The sequence below is a fragment of the Opisthocomus hoazin genome, chromosome 12, assembly GCF_030867145.1.
Source record: "Opisthocomus hoazin isolate bOpiHoa1 chromosome 12, bOpiHoa1.hap1, whole genome shotgun sequence".
Classification (NCBI taxonomy): domain Eukaryota; kingdom Metazoa; phylum Chordata; class Aves; order Opisthocomiformes; family Opisthocomidae; genus Opisthocomus; species Opisthocomus hoazin.
In genome coordinates, this window is record NC_134425.1 from 16,333,569 (window position 1) to 16,351,482 (window position 17,914).

The 17,914-nt window shown below is 55.4% G+C and overlaps 1 protein-coding gene across 6 annotated transcripts in view; it reads right to left on the reverse strand.

The window, feature by feature from the left end:
• Positions 1-2,411: 2,411 nt before the first annotated feature.
• CPNE2 (copine 2) overlaps positions 2,412-17,914 on the reverse strand; it is a 61,103-nt gene continuing 45,600 nt past the window's right edge. For all 6 annotated transcript variants that reach the window (XM_075434040.1, XM_075434037.1, XM_075434038.1 and 3 more), the window contains 7 exons: positions 17,285-17,344; positions 14,848-14,981; positions 13,974-14,028; positions 8,933-8,984; positions 7,564-7,697; positions 3,900-4,136; positions 2,412-2,988 (listed from right to left, as the gene is read on the reverse strand). In XM_075434040.1, the coding sequence (XP_075290155.1) occupies positions 2,881-2,988; positions 3,900-4,136; positions 7,564-7,697; positions 8,933-8,984; positions 13,974-14,028; positions 14,848-14,981; positions 17,285-17,344 (780 nt within the window). In that variant the 3' untranslated portion in view covers positions 2,412-2,880. The remainder of the gene's footprint in view (positions 2,989-3,899; positions 4,137-7,563; positions 7,698-8,932; positions 8,985-13,973; positions 14,029-14,847; positions 14,982-17,284; positions 17,345-17,914) is intronic.

Here is a 17,914-nt window from a genome sequence, read left to right on the forward strand (position 1 = left end):
CGTGAATCCGGAGCAGAAGCTAGAGAACTCCACCGTCCTTTGCTGACGGTGGTTGTTGAGGTTGCATTGGATTTGAGAAACCTGATGTGGGCATGTTTATGGGTGGTGTGGACCAGGGAGCCGGGCATGGGCGAGAAGTAGGCCGTGAGAGCCGAGGGCCCATCTCTGTCACCTCTGTGTGCCACCAGTGTGAACAGGAGGTCGGTGGGTTGGAACAGCTCCGCTCGGAGGTGGACATGTCTTCATGACAGTCTCCCTCGTGGCAGTCCTGCTCTACGTACTACGCTGCGAAGCGCGTGCGCTTCTGAGAGAGCAGCTGGTACGTGCGTATCGAAGGGCAGCCATCTGAATGCGACGCTAAGCAGCTTGTAAGGGGGCAGCTGGGATAACAGCAGTGAAACCCGAAGGCATGTGGTAGGATTCACACCTTAGCTTGAGGGGTGAACTTTCCCGAAGGAAACACCGAGAGTTATGCTCACGCTGAAGTGATCCTTAGCCAAAGGAGGACAGCCCTGGTCCGCAATGGGATCCTTACACAGATGCTACAAGTCCTGCCCTGTTCTGCTGGGCTGCCTGGCACCTCCTGCATTTGCTCCAGTGTTGCTCCTGCCTCTTCTCCAGCTGCTGTAATTATGGCGCCTTCAGGTGCTAGCTCTCTTTGCTATTAGCTCTTAGATTAGGGCTGCCTCCCTAATGCTTGGCTTTCAAAGACTTTTGTCATACTTAGCTGTGGAGTGAAATGGAAGTGGTGCACAAAAAACCACCTGTTTTTCTTGGAAGCTGCATTTGCGGGAGCCTTGAGCAGTTGGTGTGAGCGATGTCGGTGTCCTTCCGCAGCGTTAAGCTCGATTGATGATCTCTGTGTAGAGCCAGACCAGCCTGGCCTGGTGGTGAGCGCACAGGGGCCGTTTTCCTGAGTGCTGTTTTGCACAGCTGCCGTCCAAATGGCTGATTTAGAGATGTGTCGTGGGAGCTGCTGGCCGGGTGCGGCAGGCGTGTACAAAGGTGGGGCTGCAGGTGAGAGCGGGAGCGAAGGGTGGTGGTTTCGCTGGACCGTGCAAGGCCAGGAGGAGATGTATCTTGGTCACAGCAGGCCTGAGAGCCCTCTGCTTTCCTCTTTTTCCCAGAAGAGCAGGAATAGGGCACATGGGGAGCGCCTGTAGCTCACGAGCCGTTGAGTCCGAGCTGCCTCTGCTGTTCCCGTGGCCAGGCACGTCGAAACAAAACGGCAGAGCTGTCCTGGCTCATCGCTCCATCTGCTGGTCCCATTTGCCATCGGAGGTGGAAATACTGAAGTGCAGTGCGCCGAGAGCCGTGCTGGGGCACGAAGAGTGCCAGGGACGGGGGATAAATCAACCTCCTGGAAGCGTGGCTGTGGCAGTTACCTTGCCCTGGGGCCAGTGTGCAGGGGAAGAACTGCTGGCTCCAGCAGCTCCGCCATTCAGTGGCGGATTTAAATTTGTTGTTGTTGTTGGGGTTTTTTTTTAAGGCTGTTCTGTCTTTGCCATGACTGCGTAGTGTGTGCTTCATCCCCTCCCCAGGGACAGCTTCATCAACGGCTTGTTGGCTGTGCTAGTTGGTAAAGCTTCGGAGAGGTGTTAAAAAAAACTGACAAACCCCTGCAAACACTCTACTCGCCGAAGAGCTTCCCAGCAAGTGCAGCTGCATGTCAGATTCTCTGATGGAAAGAAAAATCCCACCATTTTTTCCAGAGCCGCAGACTTTGATCTGCTGCATGCCGGGGGCTCAGTGGCAGCCGGGACAGTCACGCGTGTGCTCGCGGTGGCTGGTGGAGCGAGCACCTCTGTGGCACACATCTCTGCAGAGGGGCTCCGGGCTTTGCACAGAGACACCGGCCTCCCACTCAGGGAGAAGGGAGGCCGGGTCCCCAGGGGTTGGCGTGAGGCTGGTGATCCCTGTGGCACGTCCTGCTTCCTACCTGCCAGCTTCAGGTGGCCTTAATCTAGTTAGCAAGAGAAGAAAGCAGCAATTAGTGCTGAAGATGGCACGTTGCTGACGAGCAGCTCGAAGGAGCTGGTGGAGAGCAGGGTTTTGCTACCCAGCCCCTCTTCTCCCAGGCAGTGGGGAGCTTTTCTTACTCTTGATTGGGAAAAATTTCTAGAGACGAAGCCGTGATGAACGATGAATCTCCCTTTGCCAGTTTGCCAGGGGTTCAGCGGTGCTTTCCCAGGCACCCCAGCTCCCTGCCCCTGGCTCCGGGGGCAGTAGGGGGATGCTGCCCTCCCCGTAGCTCCCCCCCCCACCCCAGCACATCACCCCAGGGCACGGCCAGCCCGAACGTGGAGTGCAGGGAGAGCAGCTGGGGGAGCAGGACAGCCTGTGTCAGGGTGCCTCAAACACCCCCCGCTGCTGGCCACGCTCCCGGCCCTTCCTGTCGAGGAGATCCTGGGTTCTGGGTTAAATGTCCGAGTTTCTTTATTAACCTGAGTATAACAAAGAGAACATGTACACAGTATAAAAATGAACATAGAGCGCGACAGAGGTACGGGTACAACACAGATACATGAACTACACAAGGACCAGTTCATTGAATGAGAATTAATATATTAAGCATTTCATTGCTTGGAAAAAGCAAGTTTTGATTGTAAAAATCGTATCCTGTTCCACTGAAATTATACAAAGTACATTCAATACTGAAAAGTAACTCAAGGGAGCGGGACCAGGGCACAGCCTGGCCGCTTCATGTTACCTGGGGCCGGGACTGTACAAAATGAATCCAGACGCTTCTCTGGGATGAGTTTTAAGAACTTAGCAGTTAAATTAGGAAGTACAAAGTGTTTTGGGGAGGGTAGTCTTCTCTTAAAAGCGTGTGGAACCTGCGCCTTCGGCAGCATGCAGCGGGCGCAGCCTGACAGGGCTCTACGCGGGCTCCGAGTTGACGGGCGGCAGGTTTCGGTGCTTGAAGTACTGCACGACTTGCTGGGGCAGCTCCGCCAGCACAGCTTTGGCCAGGGTCTCCTTGGGCGCCTGCAAGCGAGAGGGGACAGACCCCAGCGTAAGAACGGCCGGCGGAGACCGACGGAGCAAACGCGGCTGGGCTGTCCCTGACTCCAGCCCGTGGCATTTCGTTTAATACCCCCTGGAGCCTACTGGCAGCCAGCGTTTTATACACTGGGGATTATATTCTATACTGCACCTTCCCTCCAGGAGATAATGCATGGTTAGGGAGGAATAAAACATCCTCGGGAGGTTAGAAAAAAACAGGTATTGAGTAACAGCAGGTGAAATGGGAAAACACTGACTAGTTGTGAAAAGAGGGAAGAGAAGCACGGCAGCAGCTGGCCCAGGGCTGGCTCCTGGCTGACCAAGACGGGCAGAGAACTGCACCTCATTTTGTCTTTTTTTTTTTTAAATTCTTTTCCTTCATCCACTTCCCCCCCTCCCCCCCCCCCCCCAAGAAGCCATCCCACAGAGGGGAGGCGTTAGATGTTTCTTCAGGTGATGGGAGAGCACCCGGGTGGCTCCGGGCTCAGCCCCACAGCCGGGGCAATTCCACAGTAAGCCCTCGGCACACGGTGGGTGCCGGGCGAGGCCAGCGTGGGAGACGCCAGCATGGGACTGCGGCGAGGGATGCGAGCCCAGCACGGCCTCGCTGCTCTGAGGACCTGGCTTTGCCCCCACCCACCTGGTGATGGCAGGGGGTGGTGGAGAGGGGGGATGCTCAGAGGGAACACACTGTGGAGATGCTCCTGCAGCACCGGTTTACGTGGTCCGTGCCACCATCGCCGAGGGCTGTGGCGTGTATGGCCATGGCGAGGCAGGCGGGTACCAGCCCGCTCGCTGCCTTCTGCCTGTATCTGCCTCTACCAGGGCTGCGTCATTTCTAGGCTTGAGACCCCACTTCTGCCCGTGAGCCCCTCCCCACCGCCCACACTCACGTTGCGGAAATCCCGGAAGGGCACAAACTGGACGATGTCGCGCACGGCCTCCTCGCCGGTGTAGGAGCGCAGCACCCGACTGTCCCCGTCCAGGAACTCCATGGCGGCAAAGTCGGCATTGCCCACCCCCACGATGATGATGGACATGGGCAGCTTGGACGCCTGCACCACGGCGTGTCTCGTCTCATCCATGTCGCTGATCACCCCGTCCGTGATGATGAGGAGGATGAAGTATTGCTGCGGAGGGAGAAAGGGGGGGGGTGTCAGGCCCGGTGGGGTGACGGGGCACCCTCACACCGCAGCAAGCCCACGGGGTGCGAGCGGCCAGGATGCTCCACACGTTGAGGGCAAGCAGGTCCAACAGGGATGGGGGAGTGCAAGGTTTGCCCCTTCCCAGGGCAGCCAGCATCACCCGCTTCAGCAGCACCCAGAAATTTCAGGTGCTCTCACTCCCGTTCATCATAACCAAACAACAGACCGGCTCCCCCTCCACAACATTTTGCTGATTTACTGTACTTAATGATGGAAAAAAATAAAACCCAACCTGTGCAGAGCTTCTGTGTCATGGCCAAGGGGAGTTCTGGGGGGGGCAGGAGCCCAGCCAGGGGCTGAAATCTCCCCCTCCCCACACACAGCGTTTCGGGGTGATCCCCATGGATATGTCCCTGTGCCAACATGGAGCATCGCCCGCATCCCAGCGCTGGGCGCCCATCCCATGCTCGGGACTTGTCCGTCTCCCGAGGCACCAGGAGGGCATGCAGAGGGGACCCGAGAGCTGAGGGGCTGCCAGAGCAGCGGTGTTGGCACCCGCTCCCCTTCCCTTGGGGAGAGGAGGGCGATGGGGCCAGTCCGCAGTGCTGGGGGAGGATGGATGGACAGACAGACAGTCCTGTCGGACTCAACCCAGCAAATCTGGGGCACGTGGACCCCTGCACAGCCTGTCTCCTCCGCCTCCAGGGGAAGTAATGATTCCATTTTGGCACATTACACAGCTTGCGTGCGCTGGCGAAATGACGAAAACGAGCACTTCAGCGCATTAAAGCCCTTTGTTCCTCTCCTCATTCTTTCCATTTCCTCTGCAAACCGCTAGCGCAACCGTCCTGGAAAAGCAGGAGAGGGAACACAGCCCCGAGCCCATTTTCTCGGTTTTCCTCCAGCCCGCATCTCCAGAAACCTTCCCGAAGCGTGCTCTTCCCTCAACACTCGCCAGTGCTGAAGTCCGAGTACAAACAAGGCCGAGCTGAGCTTAAACACAACTCCAGGACGCAGGCGAGGAGGTTTTCCTGAGCCTGGGTAGGCAGCCAGCCCCTTCCCAACCCAAACCCCTCGTGATCCGTTAGCCCTGCCTGCAGCAAACTGCCCAGGGTTTAGTTTTCCCCTAAATCTGAACTTTTCAGAGCAAATCACAGGGAGACGTAAGTCTGAAGAGCAGGACCCCAACATCCAAGTCTGGAGGGTGAGACTAAACCCCAGGAGAAGACCTGCAGTGCTCCTTCGTGGTGGCCAGCGCTGGTCATCACTGGAAGCAGGACAAGTGCTGGGGCCTGGCCCTGCCTGGGGACAAGCACAGCAGGAGGAGCAGAACCTCGAGGAGGGCAGTGGATAACGGGAATGACTTCAGCCTGATTCCACCCTTCCTCCCCGTCCTGCCAGTTTCCAGGAATAAATCAGTGCAAAACTGGTCTCTGTGCATGGTCAAAAAGAAGAAACCCATGAAGGCCTCTTGTCAACTGCTTATCACGACGTGTTTCAGAGGCCAAGTGGGATCAGGGCTGACGCTGGGTCCAGGCTGGGCGCTGCGGCGGGGCGAGCTCGCCGGGAGCATCGTCTGTGGCGGGGAAGCGGTGTCGGCGGGAGATACCCCACGGAGCGACGGCGTCTCCATCGGCACGCCAACCCGCCAGCACCTTGCCCCTTTCTCCTCTTTCCGTTGTTGAAATGGCTGATCCCTGAATCCAGGGGGGCTTTGGGGACAGTTCCTGATCGTTTGCTAACGATAGCAGCGATTCAGCTCCCGCATGTGAGCTGGGCTTGAAGCGATCAGGCAGCGTTCAGCAGCAGGAGGTAAAAAAGGGGCGGTTTGGACACAGGGACCCTGCTGGAAAGGTGCGTTTTAATTCCCCAAAGCTCATTAATCCCTCCGCAAGAGTCGACTCGTGTAATCTCGCTGTCTCTTCCTCCCCAACACGTTTTAGTCCTCCCATCCCTGAAGAGCTGACGGCTCCAGTGTTTGTGATCCGCGTTGCCATGGAAAAACTACGAGGGGTTTTTTTTGTTTTACTGGAGATGTTGGGAGCAAGCAAGAGCGGGAGGAAGAGAAGGGCAGGTCCAGGCAGGCACCAGCACCGGCAGCATCCGGGCTGGCGTTGCTGTACCGGCTGAAGGTGGGATGGAAGAGGGAGAAGACCCCGGGGGAGTGAGATCCCTCATCAGTAACGCTTTGTGCTTCCAAAGAAAAAAAAAAGACTGAGCCAACCCAGGCTTGCCTCTGACAGCACTATTAGTGCCCATTATTTAAAATCTCCCTTGATTAAACTATTAGTGCCAACGGAGGGGTGCAATTTGCATACGATTAGCATCTCTGCTCAGTGCGGCGCCTGTGGGCTTCTCCCTCTCCCACTGACACCGAGAGAGAAGACGAAAGAATGAGGAGCAGCCTGGATTTGTGCCGAATTAAACCAAATTCAGTATTTCCTTGTGCCTGCAGCTGGGGAGAGCAACAGCACCCAAGGGAAGGCTGGAAAAGTTCCCCCTGGGGGGGGAGGTTTCTGGTGTGCTCCAGCTCTGCTCCAGGCAGGAATCAGGAAAGCTTTTTCCCCGAGGCTGCTCGTGCCCTGCACATGCTGATGCCCACGCTGAGCTGGTTTTGGCCAGCAAAACACCGGGGCCAGACCTGCCGTCCTCCGTGGGCAGCCTGCTGCCACAGGGACCAAGCGAGCTCCATCTCGCAGTCTTCAGACGCAATTCACACCCCTGAGAGGACACCTTGGCCACTGCCAGCAAGGCTGGACCCATGGGTGCAGCTTCCAGCACATGTGGGCATCCCGGCATTCCTTCAACCACCACCCTCCTCCCCCAAAGCCCCCGCCGGTATCCACGCCAATCACTTTTTCACCAGTCATGATTTTATGCATCTCTGACATTCCCAGTTGACTTCCCGGGCCAGAAGGTCCTAGACTTACTGCTTCTCATAGAGGAGCTGCTCCGCATCACTAAGTGTCTTGACCAGCTCTCTCGCTACCATTCCCAGGGCTGTTTGATCCTCTTTGAGATGAGGCAACCAACACCTAAGACCATGCTCAAGTGATTTGTATGGATCCAAGGAATGCCCACCTCACGGCATCGCCCACCCTCATCTCAGTTCTCTCCCCAGTAATGCCTGATTTTCCACAGCTACAGTTTTGTTGACCACTGTCAAGTTTTTGAGTTATGTTTTTTCCTCCTAAGAGGCATCTGCAATGACTACATTCTCCATCTGAAGTGACGACAGTCAAGTGAGAGCCCACAGCTGCAGGGACCCCAGCGGCGGTCCTGGTTGGAGGACCCTGCCTCCCTGCCCGCACTGAAGGAAAAGACACGAAATCAAGCTCAGAGCTTAGGCTTTGCCTTCCCCTGCCCAAAGCCACCGGGATCGCTATCGCATGGTGGGATCTTACGGACTTACGGATGCAGCCTCCTGTTGGGTGGCCTGAGCCGCGAAGCGGGCCACATGGTTGACGATGGGGGAGAAGTTGGTGGGTCCGTAGAAGCGGATGTGGGGCAGGCAGGCTGAGTACGCTTGGACAATGCCCTCCACACCTGCAGGGAAAGCAGAGAAGCCAGGCATCACAACATGCCACAGCTCAGGCCCACCACCAGTCCAGTGAAGCATCATTAGCTAAGGCTGTCAAGCGAGCTGAAGTTACACCTACTTCCCCCCCCCCCCCCCCCAAACTCATCCAGCTCCACAAGTTTCATCCACCTCGACTCAAATTTTCTAATACTAGGGCTTTGCTCTTTAGTCAGTGTGTAGTGGGTCCTCAGACCTTCTGGGGTAAGAGAGCCCTCACAGTGCCCACAGCCGAAGGCAGCTTTCCTTGGGCTTCTGCAAAAATCTCACCATCAGCCAAAGAGGAAGAGCAAAAACAAAAGCAACTCCCGGTCTCGGAGCATAACCAAACGCCAGACAGGTATGGAGCAGAAGTAGCGGAGAGAAGCAAAAAAAACCCAGAAGCACCCTCGGAGGTCCCAAACACAGTTTGGGACCTGCAGGTCATCGGAGACTCTTCTGCTTCTGCCACACCAGAACAGGGTAAATGGCTACTCTCCCAAAAGGACGCATGGGGTGTAATTCAAAAAATGACGAATTCCACAATTAATCAGCCGACAACCGGTTCTTTGGGAAGGACCTGTCACTGATAAGAGCTGTGGGATGGTGGCTTCTGCACTCATAGCACCCGCAATAAACCAGGTCCAATGAACGCTTTACAGCTAGTGGAGAGGGACTGAACAAAGCCAAGGCAGCAGAAAAGCAGATGCTCCCAGCCAGCTTTCACGAACTGGCGAGCAAGGCTCGGAGGTGCCCAAGCCTCAGTTCTGCTAGGGTAAGGCAGAGCTCAAACCAGATGCCTTTTGCAGTCCACGGTAGCCCTTACCACTTAGGGCTTGAGCAGTTCTTCAGCCATGACTGTGACCAGCAATCAGTTTCTAAATGAAGCATGAAGTCTGAATTCCCCATCTGCTGAACAGGCCGAGTGTTTCTTGTGGGCTTGCTGGAGGAGCAGATGGCTGGTAGGACACACCAGACATCAGCGCGAAGGTGGATTTTAGGCTGCCTGAATCCAGCTGCATTTTACCCTGGGCCTTCCCACACACCCCCAGATTTTCTCTGCTTTCCTCTGAGTGCACCCTGACCACGTGCTCTGCTTCACCATTAACTCCTGTCTCTGAACAGACCTTGAGCCGTCCCCGAGATGTTACTGGAGAAATGCAGAGGGAAGGACAGAAGACACTGAAGGCATCTAAGGAGCCTTAAAGACCTGGATGATGCTTACCTGAACAGAATGGGTTCGTGGGATTGAAGTTAATGGCAAACTCGTGGGATACCTGTGGAGAAGAAAAGACCCAAATCATCACGCAGGGCGAGGGCAGAGCAGGCTGCTCACTGTCAGTTTAGGTGATGCTGCAAGTCTAGTGCTCCCTCGGGGCAGGACCTGGTTGGTCGTAGGCGTTTACAGTCCATCCTGCTGAGTCAGCAACACCTCCCCAGCCCTCTGCTACCCAAACAGCAAGGAGCAGCAAATGCAAACATGGTCAGGGTTGAGCAGCATTTGAGGACGGACACGTTCCTCAGTTCCCCTCCCCATCACAGAGCTGCCTGAAATTATCACATCACGCATGCCTCCACAGCTATCAAAGCAGGTTTGCCCACATGGCTTCCCACTGGCTGCCTCGAGGGAAAGCACGCAGAAGGGATGCTCTCAGCCAGCTGGGCCAGCTCACTGGTCACTAGGAGAAATGACTTCATCCTATGGCAGGTTATTAAGGGAGAAAACTCAATTAACATCACAGGGAGCCCCAGTTCTGGCAGCATCCTGGCTCCCCGTCTCGCTGCGCGTGGGGCGGTGCAGCAGGAGGGAGGCAGGCACAGAGCAAGCTGGGTTGAAGACCTGACCTGGCATGTCAGCTACCGTGACAAAGCCAGCAGATGATTAGCTTCATCATCTGGGTCATCACAAGGGTGAAAGGCAGCACAGAAGAGGTGACGTGAATGCTTGGGCGTGATGGCCAGCAAGCCCCAGCACAGTCTGGGCTGGTTTTCATTGACCATGAAACCACCCCTCCTCCAAGGCAGGTGCAAGAGTCTTCAGGTTTTCCACCACCTCCTTTGAAGCTGAGGGAGATGCTTTCACGAGGTCTTGTAGGACCCTAACAACAGCAATAGCCCTGCACACCCCGATCCCTGGCCTGCTGCACTAGCCCATCCAGAGAAACCAACCAGCAGCGCTGACTGCGAATCACAAAACCTTCCCCATCTACTTCCACGTGAAGAGCCTGTGGACAGAAACCACAAAACGCTGGGCAACAGTTGCTTCAAACCTATTTCTGCCAGCAAAGACAGGGCAGCTCAACGGCTCGGGTGCAGGAGAGGGTCAGGAGACTCCTGGCCTCTGGTAGGAACCTTGCCAGTTTTGGCGTGGGTCAACAGCTTGCTTGGGAACGAACCACCAGACCTGGGGGTTAGGCATGCCCTGCTCTGCCACCTGCGACTTAGGCACCTGAAGAAGCAAACAGATGCCCGGGAGCACCAAGGACCCGCAACCGACTCTTCCAGCGCCTTGGAAGGTTGAAGGGGGTGATCTGGGCTCTCAGACCACCAGCTCAAGGGCTGTGAAATAAAACACTCCCACTTGGTTCGTGCCAGAGTTATGAAACACGGATATTTTCTCCCTCTAAGAAGGGTGGTGGTTTGCTGAGCTTCTCAGCCAGGGGATGGCTTCGGGACATGCGTATTCATAACGCTGGCAAAACGACTGTCCTCTAAAGCGCCGTGTGAAGCAGAAGTCCTCCTGAGACTGCAAAAGCAACACACATCTGATTCAGACTTTCCAATTATACTGGGCATTGTGTCGAAAGCAGCAGAAACTATTTTTGCGAGAGACTGTGGGGCGGGAAATAGCAACCAAACAAAAGTAGGTCAACCAAAAGTCCTCCCGGCGCTGCAAAGCTGACGAGCTGTCGGCCCGGCGAACATCAGCACCCTGCTTCAGTCTCTCGTGGCCTGTTGAGCACAGCCAGTAACACTCCCAGCCACCAGTATCCCCAGGGTTAGACACATCGTTGGAAATGCATGACTTGGCTTTGCGTACGCCCTTCCTTGTAGAAGCCTCCATTTTGGGCAATATATCCAAATTCAAATGTCTTGATTTTCAGCTGTGAAGGGCTCACTTCTTTTTTTTCTTCAGATGTTGTTCAAAATTCTGCCATACGAGTATTTATAGACAAGGCAAGCAAAAATATTTCCATGTTTTGCACCGCAGAAGAGGGGTTTTTCTTTCTTCTAGGCGGCTACAAAATGGTTTGGAGCTGTGTTCCTCACCATCTACAGAGCAGGCCCCCTGCGTGGCAGAAGTGTTGCAAAACCTCCTCTGGAGTTTTTATGGATTGTGTATATCTATCTATATATATATGTGTGTGTATATATATATATATATCTGCCACAAAATTCAACAGGATGGCTTCAAAATAATTAAAAAACAAGAAGGAACTTATTCCCTATTCAGCTTGTACTTTGCAAACCAGTTTCTGTGGAGTCCAGTTCAATGTATACGGAGCACCTACAGGTATGACATTCACCGGTCACCTACATGCAGAAACTCTTTCAAACCACCCCGAAGGGTAAGAGGCTCATCTGCAGCCAGCCTGTGTCCTCTTCCAGCCCTGGATGGGGACGGCTGTAGCTCCACGTTTTCCCAACAGGGATTAGGGATGCGCCTCGCAGATGCATGGCCAGAGCCTGTGCCGGAGAACTGACCCCACAGAGGGTTCTCTGCCACCTCCCCCAGCGATCACAACCCTTGCAGCACTCAGTTTCCCTATATATGCAAAAAAAAGAGGCAAATGGAGGGACAGCCTTGGCGGGTGGCATGTCAGCAAAGCCACCAGCTTCGGGTGGTGAGGCTGAGCTCTGCGGGCACAAAGACGTTTCCTTCAGCCGACCCCATCAGACTGGATATATGGAAGAATTTTTTTACAGTGAGGGTGGTGAGACTCTGGCACGAGTTGCCCGGAGAGGTGGTCGATGCCCCATCCGTGGGAACACACCAGGTCAGGTTGGACGGGGCTCTGAGAAACCTGATCCAGGTGAAGATGTCCCTGCTCATGGCAGGGGGGTTGGGCTAGATGACCTCTAAAGGCCACTTTCCACCCAAACCATTCGATGACTCTATGATTCTATCTCCCAAACCCAGGGCAACCGCTGGGGCTCCAATGTTGAGAATCACCCTCTCCACTGCTGCCTTGCCTTTGCTCATCCCCCAGAAACCACAACCCATCTGCTTCCCTCTCCCGCTCCCTCCCGGGAAACCGCTCGAGGCTCTCCAGAGCTGTTACACGGCAAGATGTTCTTTGACATTTCCAACGAGACTTTCGTGTGCAAAACACCTCGCTCCTACGGGTGCCTGGGAAGCGTTGGGGGAGCCATGGCAACAGGAGCGGTTTCTACGACTCTTATCTCTTAACGATCGTCCCCATTTTCACTCCGGTCCCTGGTCTGTAACAGCCGCCCTTTGCTGTGCCCCCCACCCCGGGAGTATCATCGGCCACACCGCTCCCCGCCGCCTGCCCGCCGTAACACAGGGCACGGGTTTCAACAAAGAACCGCTGCTTTGGCTTTGAAATTACCCAGCGAGCCTTGATTGCCAAAAAACCTTTAAGGAGTGAGCCGAGCCAAAGATGCGCAGACCCTGTGGGGTGGGCGAGTCGGGGCGTGATGAAGCCCCAGGCTGGAGCGGTGCGGGGCGATGCATGGGAGATGCCCCAGCTCCTAAGGTGAGACCATCAATGGGTCATTCCGGGTGTTAGGGCTGGTGGGTGACCTTTAGACGCACCTGGGAAGGGAGAGCTGCTCTGCATCAGGGTTTACGCAGGCTTAGACATCGTTCTGGGGGAAAATGAGGTGTTTTTTCCGGTAGCACTTACAGAGCATCCCCAGGCTCGCAGGAGCAGCAGGGAATATTTCTGCGGCCGGCTGCAGGAGCAGCTGCAGAGTGGGCAAAGGACTCTGCCCCCCGAGCCCCCAGCCACCACCCTCGACCCAGCACCCGCCTCCAGCCTTGCAACAAGGGCCATTTCCCGCCCAGCGATGCCTTTCCCATGGGCGCTGAGGGATGCTCACTGTAATCAGCTCCCATTGCCCCAGCAGCCCGAGCTGCTGTACCCTTTCCATCCCCGCTGCGTTTTCCATTCCCAGTTCTCTATAATAAATCCCTGACGGCAGCTGGCTGTTCGTCCTTGGAAGCTGCCTACCAACATTTTCCCACCGAAAGTGGTAAAGTGACAGACCAGAGACATTTGCCGGCCAAGGAGGATGAATCAGCTCCAAAGAGCACACGGAGGGATCTCCTCCTGTGCCTGGCAAACAGTGAGAGCTCCCACTCGGTTCACATGAATTTTGGCTGCTGGGAGAGCGGAGAAAAGCGCAAAGCCAGAGCGGGCAGGACATCCCCAGCCTCGAGGGATGCCAGCGATGAGCTTCCCGGCCTGATTCCTGGCCACTCGTGACTTACATGCCCCGCTGTGCTCAGCCCAGGGCAAAGCTCCCCTCCCCAAGAACACAAAAGGCTCACCGAGATTCAACCCCAGCCCGAAGCTGGGAACTTCTCAAAACCAGCGAGCAGAAAGAAAACGCACATTAAGGGCGTTGAGCAAAGAGCAGCCAGAAGACCAGCTGGTAATGAAAGACGGTGGTGTCCCGGCCATGTTCTTGGCCCGGAGAAGATGCTCCCCACCAGCCGGTGCAGCCCCGACCCCTGCCCACCGACGGGTGGGATGCTCCGGCTCATGCCCTTGCAGGACCACGGGGCCTTTGAACCCTTTGGTGCCTAATCCTCACAAGAGATCAAGGGATTTTGGGGGAAATCCCCAAAATCTTGGCTTTGGGGAAAGCTCCTCTGCTCCAGTCCTTGCAGGCTCTGCCCGTGCAACACCGCACCGAGGCTACCCAGCTCCCAGCCCCCTTCCAGACCTCGCTGCCATCTGACACATTCATCCAGGGGCCCTTTCCCTTGCCCAGAATTGTTCCTGCCAGGAAAATGAATCAACGCCTGCCTCTGCCCATTAACGCCAGGGAGCTGCTGCTTTCGTGCCAGCTTAGAGCGAGGAATGGGCTGCCCATGCCCCATCCCCGCCTCGCTGCCCACCCACACTGCCACATCTCACCCTCCACCAGCTGACACCCCGCATCCGCCCATTCGCCCTCGGCCCCGACAGCTTCTCCCCAGACAAGCCAGCTGGGAAGCCCCATCAGCTCCACTCCTGCCCAGGCAACATCAGGACAAACCCATCTCAAACACGCAGATGGCTGCAACGCTTCACCTTCCAGTCCGGCGGGAGCTGGGCACCGAATCCCAGAGCAGGAAACATCTTGTCTCTAGAAGAGGAGAAGAAAAACGTATGAGGGGTATTTACACACACGGAGCAGGCTTGCACAGCTCTTGCTACGGCCTCCCCCTGCTACCAGCTGCCCAACGCCCAGCTACAGTGAAAGTGCCAGCTAAAAAAAGGAGCCAGCCTTCCCTTCTCCCAAAACAACACAGTGCCTTTAAAAACCATGAGTGCCGAACAGCGAGAGAACAGATGTTCCCCTCTGGCCTTTGATCTTTAGAGAAAAAGGAGTCCAGCTTTGCTTCGTCACCCACAGGGATCAGGAGCATCCCCTTGCCCAGACACCTGAGTCTCTTGCAGATGTGTAACCCTGGAGATTTTTAAAAAATTAACTGTTCATTTTGGTCACAAAATCCAGCATGGTGAGACCAACAGACTTCTGTTTTGTTTTCTCTGTCGATGCCTAAGATGGTAATTTTCTGTGTTGCACACCTCAGGGCGATGGGGAACAAGGCAGCCCGGCGGTGCATCTGCCGACGGCAAACACCAGCAAGCCAAGGGCATCTGCCTCTGCGTCGAGAAAGCACCCGGTGGCTGCTCGCCAGCTGCCCCCGGGAAGGGATGTTCTACCTCTGCTAACGCACCCTTCCTCTCAACAGCCATGATGGGGGCAGAGGAGAAACCCTGTCCTTACCCTCTCCTCCTGCATGGGCAATTTTCTCCCAGGGAGCTTTTCAAAAGCAAGGGATTCTTTAGCCCTGGCTTGGCAGATGGGAAATCAAGGCGCACACACCCCAGCAGCCCCTCGGGAAGCCAGGTAAGCGTCGGCGGAACAGAGGTGGAGGCAGAAGGGAACAGTGCTTACGAGTCGTAGTCCTGGATGATCTGGCCGACAGCCCAGATAGCCGACAAGTACTCGTTTGTCCCCATGGGGTTGATGTAGTGCAAAGAGGAGGGGTCTCGCGGGTTCCCGTTGGAGGCTGTGAAGTCAATCCCAACCTGGGGGGCAAGAGAGAAGCACAGACCCATCCTCTGTTAGCAGACACCGTCACAGACGGGGCCACCGAGCCTGCAGCGCCTTTGAGGTCCACACAAGACCCAAACCCCAAACTTTTGAAAAAGTTTGGCAAAACCCAGCTCTTCACCTTCCCTAAAAAAAAGCTGATTAAATACCGGGTTAGGCAAAGCCATTCACTATCACACCTGCATTTTTCACGAGCAAACATCACATAACGTGTCCCGAAGAAGCCCCTGCTCCTGGAGTGAGCCACTGCCATCTCCAGCTCAGGCCTCTCGCTGCCCATCTCCCAGGAACCGAGGAGCCCTGTGGACACCAAAGCATCCAGGGCCACCTGGGCATTTGGATCTCAAGGTCTTTGACCAACGAGTCACAACCCTGAGCAGATCTTTCCCTGCAGCTGCTCTTCACTGGGCTTCCCTGGGGACCAATACATGCTGAGCTCTCAGGGGACTTTGTCAGCAAGGCGCTCATTTTTCTCCCTCCTCAATTAGGCTTTCTATTTAAAGACATTTGTAGAAATGCCTATCTCAGACCCAGCTAAATCCGGTCAGAAGAGGCGAGACGCTGAGCCACACAATTTGAAATGACTGGGAAGGAAGAGTTGGGAAGAGGCGAGCAGGCGGCATGACTGCGCTCGCCTTGTTTGCTTAGCAAATAGGCAAACCCCAAAATAACTCCACCAGCTAAATTGAGCTCAGGGAATTCGTGGGATATTTTGCTCCGTATCCGTAACAGGAGAGGATGAACTGCGGTTTGGCTGAGAAGGGACCTTGGCCTGGCTGGGGCAAGAAGACATCACAGCCCAGGATGTGCCACCACCCTGTGCCGGGGTGGCTAGTATAACAAGCTTGACAGTACAAGAAGGGGGTAAATGGCTTTAAACGAGCAGAGGGCAGGTTTAGACTGGTGAGAATCGGGAAATGTTGTACAATGAGGGTGGTGAGGTCCTGGCACAGGCTGCCCAGAGAAGCTGTGACTGCCCCCTCCCTGGCAGTGTTCAAGGCCAGGTTGGACGGGGCTCTGAGCACCCTGGGCTGGTGGAAGGGGTCCCTACCCACAGCAGGGGGTTGGAACAAGATGGTCCATAAGGTCCCTTCCAATCCAAACCATCCTATGGTTCCATGGGTACATGTGAGGGGGGAAACTGAGGCACGGGGAGGGGGCTCAGTGGAGTCAGACAGGCACGTGCCCTGCTCGTGCAAGCAAGGCCACCACGTGCCCTGCTCATGCAAGCAGCACTCGGGTAACAGATTTCGGAGGGACGCAGCTGGTCTGCCTCCAGCACGAGGCAAGTGGCCGGGCACAGTTCCCCTCTTCTCCGCGGCTTCAGCCCTGCTCTCCTCACCGTCTCCCTTGGCAGGGAGGGCACCCGTGGCCTCCCAAAACTACAGGGGTGAATGCGGCAGCGTCCTCCTCCCGGCTCAGGCATTTCTGTTGCACCCATCACAAACCCACCCAGATTTTTGGGCCAAAGATGCCTTGGGAGGCGGAGAAACCCTCCAATAACTGGCAGATCTTTAGATGGGGGGGGGGGGGGGGATTTCTACATTCAAGCCTAACTCACACAAGACCTCTGTGCAACGTAATGATTTCCTCTTCTATTCACTCTCCAGCACCAAGACCTTAGCACGCAGCAGCAGAATGCCACACAAAAAGCTCTCCCAATCACTCTTGTTCCTATGGCAACTCTTCCTCCTCCTCCTACTCTGCCCCCATCATGTTTTTAGATGAAACAACAAAATACAAACTGAAATACTGCGAGTGCCCACGGCGCTCTGGACAATGCACCAGAAAAGTTTGCAGAAATTAAAAACCCCGCTTCTGCATTGTGACATTTTCACTCAGGGTTGTAATGTCATCCATTAGTTGCTCTTGACAAGCCATGGTCCAGCTTGAAAGAAGGTGGAAATGCCAGTAAAAATGCAGAGAACCATCTCATTAAAAGCTCAAAGCCTCAAACTATGGAGAGCTTCCATAAAAACCCAGGGGGTGGTTAAACCCTGAAGCGGGGAGAGAAGTTAGTAACATTTTGTGAAGGGTCAGAAGGTCTTTGTGGGGGTCTGATCTTCAGCCAAAGTCCAGTCAGCTCCCTCCGTGCTGTTGGACACACCCGAGCATGGCAGTAATGACCCTCTGAAGCCCCAAACCCACGCGATTTAACAGCAAAACAGGGCAGCTCCTCATTGCCATGACAAGCCACTCAAGCTGGTGCCAAACCTCCCGCAGAACCTCCCTCCCCAGTTTTGACCATGACAGACATATCACTATCAAAAGCCCTTACAGTAAACATCAGCTGACAGCCTCCCAGGATGTAGTCCAGGAAGGAGAAATCTCTGGTTATCTGCAAGAAAAACAACAAAACAAAAAGTGTTTCCGCAATCTTCACCATTGCAGAACAAAAAAAAAATAAATACACAGAAAATGCCCAAGCCTGCGGTCACTGCGAGTGTGGGCCTTCAGGGACCTCCAGCCACATGGCAAAGCAGATGGGAAGAACCGCTTGGGTCTCCCACAGTGGTGTTTTGGCACTTCATGAGACGCTTGGGGCCAAGCAGGGCCATGTGTTGGTCAAGGGCTGTGGTGGGAGGCCTGCACAGGGCTTCTTGAGAGCTGGAAGTGTCCACCATGGGGAACTGAATGGAAGATCCTCTCCCCATGGCCAAAACGGTCTCACACCACCTGCAGATCTGGTGCACGAAGAGCTGTGTTACCACTTTCCCCGCTGTGCTGCTGCCACACGAAGGGAGGACTTCACCAATGCCCCAGCTCAGAAGAAGGACCTCTCCCACCTGCCCCCAGCCCTTGCCCCCAAGGAGACGCTAAGCAAGCAGCTGGTAGGTGCCCACAGCCTGGGCTTCATGTGGATGCTGCCCATGTCGAACGCCACCTCCTCTTGGGTCTGTAGCCACCT